Here is a 12,004-nt window from a genome sequence, read left to right as displayed (position 1 = left end):
ATTAGTTCTCAGGGCATCCCTGCTTTCCTGACAGACTTTGCTTACTAATGGGGTGTATGGTTTCTGCATACTTGATCAACTGTGCAATCATGCATTTATCTTGTTAATTCACTTTACAAGTAAAATCTAGCTTGTGATTTAAAGTCACCCAGAAAACATGTTTTTGACTCTCTTATATGTAACAAAAGGAATCTGCCACTCCCCTGTATAATTGTGAAAGCTGTTTTAGTACTACAACCCAGGGATATTCAATATCAATATCAATATCAATATCAGTCAATATTTCTCCTAAAATGCCATTAACTATTTGATCAACCCCAAGCATTCATACAGAAAATAATCTAATTCATACAGAAAATAATATAATAAAAGCTTCAAATATAATATCAAAATTATTATTTTGGTCTTGTTAGTAGTATTTTTGCTTTTTTTGAATGTTGCCATCATTTAACTCGTGATCAAGACCAAAAATATTTATACATATTTTTAATGAAAGCCAATAGTTTCCTAAAACCACATTATTCATAAAATTGTACCACTAAAAAAGTGCCAAATACCTTGGCTTCTTTAAAAAAAAAAAAAAAAGCCCTGAATTGTTACAGCAAAAAGAAGCAAATGGTAAACTATTTACCATTTAACGACGGAATTCCTTTGCTTTCTGGTATCTTCTCTTTTCCCAGGGGATCATACGGTCCTCAGAAAATGAAATTCTTATTAAATTCTGCCTCCTCTTCCCCAGAAGGAAGGAAAGTAGTTTCTTAATTATTTTGAAAGATAAACACGAAGAGTGACATTCAGCCTCATTTAGAAAGCTCAGATAATCCTCGGATGTTGCTCAGCCCCTTGTTAATCTCACTGAGAAGAAGAGAGTTTAAGATATTTCTTATCAGAAGGAGAGAACTGGTACAAATGGAAAATGGGCTGGAATCTCAAAATGCAGGTATGGATTTTCTCAGCACTCCAGTGTTTAAACGCAGACTTTTCTCCAGATAGGAATGTGGGGTTTCTGCTCAGAGGAACATGAGAGCAAACAGGAACTTCTTGGTGGAGGACCAGAATCAGGAAAGCCTGCTGACCCTCCCTGAAACCTCCCGTGTGCTGCAGGGGGAACAGAAACTCTGTGACTGGCAGCCAGGAGTTACTAGACAAATAAGAAAAAGTTACAAAGAGAAAAAAAAAAATCACAGCAGTAAAGGTCTGGGTGGTTAAGAAGGGGCAGCATTTCTGCAGATCTTCCAAATGAAGAGGAAGAGGAAAGGCAGAGGAAGAGGACAGGACAGAGTGAGGAATGAGCACACAAGACCTGGCTCCATCCTGTCCTCAAAACCTGGCTTGTTTGTTTTTAAATATAGCTGGAGGAAAGCAGCAAGGGCAGCGGTTCTGAGTTAGCAACTTGGTACAGATGAAGCAGGACTACACAGAGCGTGATGAGGCTGGTTACAAGAACTAAAACTTGGAAAGAGTCCAATGACAAAATGGCATTTTAATGTTAAATGATATTGTTGCTGTTCCCCTGAGGAAAAGCTGATGCCTGGATCCCTGCTTTCCGCTGAAAAGCAAATCAGTATGTGACAGTATGTGGTTATTTTAATTGCAGCTTCATTTATTTTTATATGTACGACAGCCCTGAAGCAGAAGTTGTCACAAACAGCGTGTGTGGAAAACCATCCCTCAGGAGTCAAAGACACATGTCAGAGTCTAGTTACTGGGGAGCTGATCTGAGCAGAAACTAGAGCAGACACCCAGCTTTCCTTGACATGAGAACCATGAACTGTAAAACTACCACAACCCTCATGGCTTCCTGGAAATGAACATTTGTTAGCATCAATAAAATGATTTGGAAGACTAACGGCACCACCTAGCAATAGCTGTCAAAACAATTCTCTATGGCAAGAGCTGTTCCAAGCACTTACATTTCAGGGCCTGGACCAAGTCTTTTCTATTTTTTTTTTCTTCCAGAAATAGGAAAAGATAAATCCGTAGACAGAGCCTTGACTTTTCCCCAGAAAATCTCCCTCTTTCAGTGGGAACAATTTGACAATCACTACATGTGTAGCCCGGTGATTCACATTTTTTGGGGGAAAAGCAGGCAGCTACCTAATTATAAACCCAGGAATCTAACCATCAGTTGCAATTTTTGGACATCTTAACTGAGGATCTTTGACACTTAGGGCAAAGCAAGGGATAAGAGCATTCTGATTACAACATAGAAGGCCAGGTTGCTCAGGGATGTGTTGCAGGAGGAGCGCTCAGACACAGAATCTGACTGCAGCTTATTTATATTTCTGTTTTTTCAGCAATTTGGTTGCAAAATCACATCCAGGCGAGGATGGTCCCTGGTTTTCTTCAGGCAGAGATAAAGAGGTATAGATTAAGGTTAATTAAAACAGGAGAGAACCATAGAAAAGAGGATGCAAAAATATATTCCTCAGAAAAAAGAGTATTTTCATCGTTATGTAATGAAGTTTAATGGAGGAACAGAAATACAGATTTTTAAAACTGGTTTGTTTTATTTTTCTTTTTTTCTGGGAGCCATTTAGGGGTAGGAAACTATCTTTACGTGAGTTATTAACACCCTAGTGGCATATGGTGTCATGATATCAGGTATCCTATAGCCAGATCTCACCTCTTCTTTGAGACATTTATATAAGTAAACTGTGAAAGAGCGCCTATGGAGTGCGGATGTTAACTGAGGTTGTCAAACAGAAAGTAAACAGTATAGCTCTATAAATACACCCAGGAATGCTTCATTTATCTCCTCTCAATATTCCAGAGTAATCAATTTTTGCCAGTGTCATGGTTTAACCCCAGCCAGAATTAAGCCCCACAGAACTGCTCACTCACTCCCTCTTGGTGGGATGGGGGAGAGAATTGGAAGAGTAAAAGAGAGATAACTCGTGGGTTGAGACAAAGACAGTGTGATAGGTAAAGCAAAAGCTGTGCATGCAAGCGAAGCAAAACAAGGAATTCATTCACTCCTTCCCATGGGCAGGCGGGTGTTCAGCCGTCTCCAGGAAAGCAGGGCTCCATCATGCGTAACGGTTACTTGGGAAGACAAACATTACTTGGGAAGATAACTCCAAATATCTCCCCTTTCCTTCTTCTTCCCACAGCTTTCTATGCTGAGCATGATGCCATATGGTATGGAATATCCCTTGGGTCAGTTGGGGTCAGCTGTCCCAGCCATGTCTTCTCCCAACCTCCTGTGCACCCCCAGCCCCTCGCTGGTGGGGTCGGTTGAGAGGCAGAAAAGGCCTTGACTCTGTGTAAGCCCTGCTCAGCAACAGCTAAAAAACATCCCTGAATTATCAACACAGTTTCAAGACCAAAATAAAAACATAGTCCCACACTAGGTACTCTGAAGACAATTAACTCTATCTCAGCCAAAACCCACAGTAATCCACAGCCAGTAATCCACCGTGCGGATGTGCCACCTTTGTCAGCAAGTGGGCAGGACTCCACAGCAATATTACAACACAGAAGTAGCAGGTGGAGACAACTCATCAATTTCAGCAGTGAAAAATGAATTATAAATCTGTTGTTAGCCATGCAGAAATGATCTAATTCTCACCGTTTCTAGAACAGCACATGATGAAGGCTGGGTCTCAGTTTCCTGATTTACCCACATCGGCCTGAAGGCAGAACTGAAAGGGACTAGCTTGAGTTTACACCATTAGATACCGTAGCTTGCCCATAAACAACCCACTACCACCCACTGCATGGCATCTCTTGCAGTCCACAGATAGTGGACTAGGGCTGACAGTCTTCTCTAGATTGTCTCTCATTTTTGTCAGAAGACAACATTTCAGAATACTTTCCAAGCAGGAAAGAGACTCTGATTCAGTTAGTGGGAGCTGTGAACTTTCCATCACTGCAGAGACAAGTGGTCCTGCCTTAACACAGACTGAGGGACTCAATAACTTGAATCCATCCCAGCTCATCGTCCTGGTTTTTGATTGTGGAAGTCTCACTGGTATTTCCTCTGACCACCCAGAGGGACACGATCAGTGAACCATACACAAACAAGAAATGGCAGAAACCAAATGGAAAGAGCTTTCTCACCAGGATAAGAGAAAAGTTGCAAGTCGACATAATAAGATATGTTTGTGCAGCCTCAAGGCTTGCTCTAAAATCTTGTCCCCATTAGCTACCCTTGTTAGGGGTAGAAATGCATGTAAAATGGAATAGCAAGACTGCCAAAATATCAGTGGGGTATATGGCAATATAAATGATAGAAAATTAGTTCTGTTTATTTCTTGACTGGCTAGAGCTTTTATTTCTAATTTGTGGAATTAACCCTAGAAAGACTTTGCCATCCTCTAGTTTACAAAGAAGGCATAACTAAAATATATAAATATTATTTTTAAAAATTAAAATATTAAGTAATTATAATTAAATTAAATATTAATTAAATAATTAAATTTTAAAAGTAATTAAAAGTTAAATAAATGTTTTCATCCTTGGAATCCATTATATCAATAATGTAGTTTGACATTACCACAAAAGGAAGAACTCAAGACACCCAATAATAGAATGGCCATAGCATGTTTCTTCTTTAATCATCATGGCAAGTCCACATTATAGCCCTAATATAGGAGACACATTGGTTCACCTTAAAATTACACTGTTTTGGTTTCCTACTCTCTTGTTGTGGTTCAGCCCCAGTCAGCAACTTAGCACCGCACAGCCGCACTCACAGCCACCAGTGGGATGGGGAAGAGAATTGGAAGGGCAAAAGTAGAGAAAACTTGTGGGTTGACATAAGAACAGTTTAATAATTTAAATAGTAATAATAGCAATAATAATAATAATAGGAAAACAATGAGGGGGAGAGAGAGGTGAAATCCAGGGGTAAAAAACCCAAGTGATGCAACCACTCACCGCCCACCAACTGATGCCACCAGTCCCTGAGCCACAATCGCTGCCCCTCCCCAGCCAACTCCCCCCAGATAATATACTGGGCATGACGTCACATGGTATGGGATATCCCTTTGGCCAGTTTGGGTCAGCTGTCCTGGCTGTGCCCCCTCCCCTCCCGGCTTCTTGTGCACCCGGCAGAGCATGGGGAGCTGGAAAAGTTCTTGACTAGTACAAACACTACCCAGCAACAACTAAAGCATCAGTGTGTTATCAACATTATTTTCATACTAAGTCCAAAGCACAGCACTGTACCAGCTGCAGAGAAGAAAATTAACTCTATCCCAGCCAAAACCATGACACCAGTAACATCCAGTAACCCACACTAAATGGGAGTTCCTGGTATTTTTAAATTACATTAAAAAAGAATGATCTGATGGTATTAGGACTAAGAAATTATTTGTTGCTCTTATCTAGAGCTAATACTGTCTTTGAGAAGGAAGGGCATGTCAAGAGTTAAATGCTAAGACCATGGCTGGGGTTAGTCACTGCTATTTTCCTATCAGAAAGAATAAGACGAGGAGATATTGTTGGTGTTAGTCACTAATAGGAGGGTACATATATCAAACACCAGCCCAACCTGACTTCCTCTTGCTTTGTCATGAACCTATTGACTGAAAGGACAGTTTTAATCTATATTCATGGCAGTTTCCAGCGGGGATTATCATTTCACTCTGAACACTGGTATAAAAGGAATGGAACTGGCTTTGGCTAATGTGTCCCACAAAGCAGCTATGTGTCGCTGCCCCCCACCACTCCCTTGACCTTTTTCTCAGGTAGTCATCAGCAACACAGTTGTTGCACTCTTGGGCCTTGCACAGTAAGAGATTAAAGAATTATGATAATGGAATACTTGAAAGCCTAGTTTGCATGATTTTGGCTGGGCAGCCAGTCCAATCATAATTTACTGTTGTGTTACAGTCACAGGCTAACAGATTATAGGGTGTCCTGGAGTGCTCCATCCTCTGACACCCAGGAGTTGTCATGACAACTTTATGGTAGCGATGCCAAACACTTTTTGTGCAGCAAAAAGAAACAGGCAGTAGATGCCAGGGGGTGGCTTTTGGCTTTGAGCTAATTACAGAAACTGTACAGACTGAGGCTGAAAGCAAGAGAAGGGCATGTTTGACTGATTATCAGGATATAATAAAATAGATTAATCCCTTCTGAAAGAGCCTGCCATGAAATGTGACATCTCATCACCTCAAAGTCATGTTATGTTTTACCAGGGAGATGATAGCTCAGGCCAACTAATATTGATGGAAGAGATGGTTCAAGGACAAAGTATGAATTTAAGATGTCATTTAGAAAACCCTCATATCCCAGATATATTCTGCAAGGAAGAGAACCCTGTGATAATGCTCTTCTTCCATAATATTAAAACAGTATCAAGTTCTTGTTATTTATCAGTTTTCTTTTATCATATTCATACTTGTCTAAATAGCCAGATTAGTTCTAATTCAGACATGTTTGCAAAATAAGCATAAAAGAGTGAGGTTAAAAAACATTGGAGCTACAAAGTCAAGCACACAAGGTTAAGAAATGCCAGCATTAATGTTCTCTGTAGGGTCATAATTCACCTTTCCCCCCCCCCCATATGTATGTATTAGCTTTAATTGCACACTATTTTTTCCCCAGACCCTCTCCTCATTCACTACACAGCATAGACAGCATCCGTTAAGAACCAGATGTCCAATCGTTTTTACTTTTGATTCTCGTTTCCTCAGTTCAGCAGTGTGTAGCCTAGCGTATGATTTATCGCACACTTTTAAAATGCTATCCTGAAGATGCTTCCTCTAACACTTTTCTTTGGTGCCAATCACTACGGCAGATGAGTCCTGCAGAAATATTAATTTATATTCACAATACAAATGATTCAGTGAATGGTACCATCCTCATCTGACAGATGAGAAATGAGGGATTAAAGAGATAATGTACCTCATACCCGGAGGTTTGTGGAGTTCACTCTGAAACATCAAGAACCTAATTTTTTTATAATTCTTAGTGCTGTATGTCTAATGAGGTGAGAAGCAGAAAGCTGAGCATGCAGATTCTCGCAAATACAATCTCAGAATACAAAGTTGGATTAACTGGAAAACAGGGACCAGAGAGTTAGTAACCAAACATTCCCCAAAGCGAAGCTGAGTTGTAGCAACAAACAAATTGTATTCTGCCTAAATGCAGCCTAAAATGGAATTAGATCTCAGAAAGTGATTCAGACACCAAGTGCTAAGGATAGCTTAACCTTAAAGGTGCTGCAAACCAAAAGCATCTATTTGGAGCACAGTGCACATAACAGCATATACTCAGAAGCACCATGATCCAAGAAGATATATGGGTTACTTTTCTGGGCACCAGTGAAAAAGAAAGATGGAGGAAGATGTTTATAGCCTTTGTGGGGGTATAGCACACTAAATGTGGTTAAGAACATCTAAATCAGTCCAGATGCATAAACATTATTTAAAAACAAACCACCATAAGAGGTCCCTCCGTATGGGTCCCCTTTTCTTTCCCTAATAGCTAGCAATTACAGCTAATAATAGCAATTACAGCTAGTAACTGGGAGATGGGGATTCCAAATCCTCCTTGACCCAAGGGGACAGGTATTCCCATTTCTCAAATTCAAGCCAACAGCTTGTTGGATGCACTGTGAACAGGTCGTTTTCCAGCCTCTACCATGAAGTGAGAGCCCTGTATGGCAGGGTTTTCATATCTCGTTAAGCTATAGTGGAAAAAACAGAGACACAGACACACATATTCATACCAAAAAGCACTAAGACAGCTGATTATCTAAACAGTGAGAAGCTACCCTGGATTCACCAAAGGAAGAGGATTTCTGCTGCAGAGAGTCACCAGAGATTAATTGTCTGCTGCCTTTCCCCACACAAGAACTAGTAAATGAAATGAGCAGGGGGCAGGTTGAAAATCAGTGAAATGAAGGGTTTTTTTCCCACTCAATATGTAGTTAAGGCAGGCATATCCTTGCTGCAAGAAGTTGTGATAAAAGTTCAGAGAACAGCTAGAAATGCTGATGGAAGGAAAAAAAATCCTCCAATGACTATTATATGCAACAACACCACATCTGGCTGAGGAAATCCCTGAGCTGCAAATTGTTGAAGGCTGGGTAAGTATTTTGTGAAAAGATTGTAATAGGCTTGACCTGTTCTTAAACTCTTCCTAGTGCTCTGCTTCGGTTATTGTTGCCAACAGGATGCTGAGCTAGCAGCACCTTTGGCCATACTGTATCAAACTTCTTGGGTTATAGTCTTACAGTTTTGACAAAACCATAAAGAGCACTGGGGACGGTGAACTCTATTACTGCCTTTAATACAAAGATTGAGAAACAGACTATAAGGACTGAAGTGATTTGTTTATTTATGTCTATTTGTGACCTTCAGACAATATCATTCTTTTTTCCCTCAGCCTTCCAGTATTATATGTTATACAACTTTTGTAAACTGACACTACATTGCATCATGTAAAAGGAGCTTTCTTTTCTTTTTTTCTTTGTTTTATTTTGTTTTGTGTTGTTTTGTTTTGGTTTGTTTTGGCTTTTTTTCCAGCACTTGATTCTTTCCAGGAGTTTTTAATACCCTACCTCGAGCAGGCCCGTCAGATCTGGGCTTGGTTGGTTGGAGCAGCCGTGATTGGAGGCATCATTACTGCTGTGCTCACAGGGCTCATTCTGGCCTGCCGGAAGAAAAGAAGAGGAACTTCTTCAGAGATACAACCCTTGCTCATAGAAAGTGAAGATTACAACAATATATCTTATCAGTCCAATTTCTAGAGGCCTCCAGTAACTCAGTGATGTTACTAAGGTGCTAATCAAGCACGCAATGTTTGATTCATGTTTACAATACCATGTTGAGGTATGCTGCATAAGCAGGCTGGACAGTTTGGCTTCTCAAGCCTCTTGTAACCACCAGTTTTGTAGTATCTCATCAGATCTACTCCTACAAAAATCTCCCAGGTCCAACAGAAGTTACCATGCCACCCAAAGAACATAATGTATTTCCTATGCTTGATTAAACAATGCTCCTATGAAACCAGACTGGTTTGTATATTGGTAGCCTTAATGTACAATTCTCTGCTCTTTTATTTGCTCTTTTACAGCTGTAGGCTCCAATCCCACCATGTGATTGGTACAGGGATTTAGGGAGAGGTGCCTGACTGCACCACCAGTGCTACGTTGACTCCATCTTATAATGTAAGAGCAGAAAGAGCCCTTTAGTTTAGTAAGCAAAATATGTGGTGTCTCTGAGCAAAGTGAATGACCTCTAGACACATTTTTCTTCTAGGATAAAAATATTTTTCCCTCCCGCTCCTGTAATGCTCTGTTTGTCCTTGACTGAGCGCCATCAGCAGCAGAAAGCACGTTCTCAGAAACCATGTTTCACTTGTCTGAAATGCTTGTTAGTTGTCTTCTGTACCATCCTGCATTCATCCGTGGGGCTGAGAGGTTTTCAGGAGATGAAACCTGGTCTCACTGCGTGCACCTCTGTTTCATTTGACTTAAAAATTACTCATATTATGGTTGACTTTTGGTTGCTCAGTATGCATATGTACCATACAGGTAACCCACACATAACAAGACAAGGTGTGGTGGGTTGACCTTGGCTGGGTGCCAGGTGCCCACCAAAGCCGCTCTGTCACTCCCCTCCTCAGTTGGACAGGGGAGAGAAAATATTACAAAAGTCTCATGGGCTGAGACAAGGACAGGGAGATCACTCAGCAATTACTGTCACAGGCAAAACAGACTTGACTCAGGGAAATTAATTTAATTTATTGCCAATTAAAAGTCAGAATAGAAGAATTAGAAATAAAACCTAAAACTTAATACACCTTCCCCCATGCCTCCCTTCTTCCTGGGCTCAACTTCCCTCCTGATTTCTCTGCCTCCTCCCCCTGATCAGTCTCTGCTGCTCCTTCCTCCTCAGGAGGAGACTCCTCACACTCTTCCCTTGCTCCAGCGTGAGGTCCCTCCCACAGGAGACAGTCCTCCATGCACTGCTCCAATGTGGGTTATTCCCATGGCCTGCAGTTCATTAACTGCTCCAGGGTGGGTCCCTTCCATGGGGTGCAGTCCTTCAGGAATAGGCTGCTCCAGCAAGGGTCCCCCACGGGGTCACAAGTCCTGCCAGCACACCTGCTCCAGCGTGGCCTCCTCTTTCCACAGGTCCTGCCAGGAGCATGTGGGCTGCCCACGGGGCACAGCCTCCTTCAGGAACATCCACCTGTTCCAGCGTGGGTTCCCCCATAGGCTGCAGGTGGATAGCTGCTCCACCATTAACCCCCACGGGCTGCAGGGGCACAGCCATGGTCTTCACGGGAATCTCTGCTCCGGCGCCTGGAGCAACTCCTCCCCCTCCTTCTTCACTGGCTTTGGTGTCTGCAGGCTGGTTTCTCTCACATGTTCTCACTCCCCTCTCCTGCCTGATGTTGCAGAGCATTTTTTTAACCCCCTTAACTATGTTATCCCAGAGGCGCTACCACTATCACTGATGGGCTCAGCCTTGGCCAGCAGCGGATCCATCTTGGAGCCAGCTGGCGTTGGCTCTATCGGACATGGGGGAAGCCCCTTCTCACAGAAGCCACCCCTGCAGCCCCCCCATACCAAAACCTTGCCATGCAAATCCAATATAAAGGTATCTAGTTACATGATGACCCTTAACCAAAGAGAATCACTCCTTTTTTTTGGGGATGGAGACTCCAAGTGGCTTTCAATAGTTCCAGAGCTAATCTCCAGCCAAAACCATAAATTCAGAGCTGTCCCAAAATGCTCTGTACTCTTAGTCTGGTTCAGAGGATTCCCATCAGTTTTTGGTTTTCTTTTAAAAAATTAACTGAACAAAGCAAGGGCCATGCCTTTGGTGCTGGAGAGACCTGCTCTACTGATGATGATGCTGCCATCTGGGTTTATTCTTGTGGTTAAAGTGATAGATGCAGCCTTAGAGAACTGCAGATGAGGGCACCTTGAAGACTGCAAGGAGCCACAAGCAGGTTCAGAGGGACTGTGAGAAGGCTGAGAGAAGGAAGTTGAGCGGGAAAGAAGGAACAACACTGCATCATTTGAAAATGGGGGAAACGTACTTTGACCATCGGTCTGAGTGCACTTTCCTACTCAACAAATGCCATGGGACCTCTCAGATGAGCTATTTTCACTCACAACTGCCTCCAGAGAACATCACCATGGCGCACTGAAAGGAATTATTTTGATAGTTTACAACTGTCCAACTGCATGGATTCATTTCTATTTCATGGCAATTGCACTGGAATTGTCCTGTGAACTACGGAACTTACAGCTCTTTACCAGGCAGAGGACAAGACAGTAAGGGGCTGGTATGTGCACTGGGAAGGGTCCACCTAGAGCAGATGTTTGTATAGGAGGTGTCCTTCTGCATTTTTTTCACATCAAAGTGTTAATATCCCTCTCCTGCTGTGAAAAATCCTGCTTTCAAGGAGCATACAGGACATTTGCAGTCTCCCAGCTATCCTTGACTGAACAGTAATAGTCACAAAAACAGGCAAAATGGAAGGTGGGACTAAAACTGCCAGCGTATTCCACTAGCAGTAGAAGGAAAGGTCACCATCTACACCCCCAAATCCAACCATATCCCATACCCTGTAGCTAAGTGACTGACTGGTGCTGAAGATCTGCTCCATAATTCATGTAATAACGCCATAGGTGGTTCTTCACACACTTCAAAACACATTTTGCCAAACCTCAGTACTTGGCCAGGGGAAGGTGAGTGGGAAAGGATATTCTTCTTAATGAAAAACACCGTAATAATTTTTGAAAGTATCATTTTTTCCTCTGATAACTCTTCCCAGCATGTCACTGACCTTGCACTAGGTATAAACACCTTGTCCATTTACACAGCTCAGGAACTTTGATGAAGTGGAGACATTAACTTTGCCTACATGTTTTTAACCTAACAATTAAAATAAAATGAGAAGGAATAGGCAGGGTATTTTTTCATCTGGCTGCAGTTAAACTCATCATCCTGGAGGGATGGTACCTTTTGCCATCATTTTATCAATACCACTTGGGAATGAGAAAGCAAAAGATACAACCTTGAGATTAATA

General features: G+C 41.9%; 1 protein-coding gene across 1 annotated transcript in view; it reads left to right on the top strand.

Annotated features, from left to right (window-relative positions):
* Positions 1–8,838, top strand: part of TYR (tyrosinase) — a 51,719-nt gene extending 42,881 nt beyond the window's left edge. The window contains exon 5 of the mRNA XM_009510902.2: positions 8,481–8,838. Within this exon, the coding sequence (XP_009509197.2) occupies positions 8,481–8,704 (224 nt within the window). The 3' untranslated portion in view covers positions 8,705–8,838. The remainder of the gene's footprint in view (positions 1–8,480) is intronic.
* Positions 8,839–12,004: the final 3,166 nt, after the last annotated feature.

Source organism: Phalacrocorax carbo, chromosome 1 (genome assembly GCF_963921805.1).
Source record: "Phalacrocorax carbo chromosome 1, bPhaCar2.1, whole genome shotgun sequence".
NCBI classification, from domain to species: Eukaryota; Metazoa; Chordata; class Aves; order Suliformes; family Phalacrocoracidae; genus Phalacrocorax; species Phalacrocorax carbo.
Note: the sequence above shows the minus strand (reverse complement) of the source record. Positions and strands in the feature narration are given on the sequence as shown.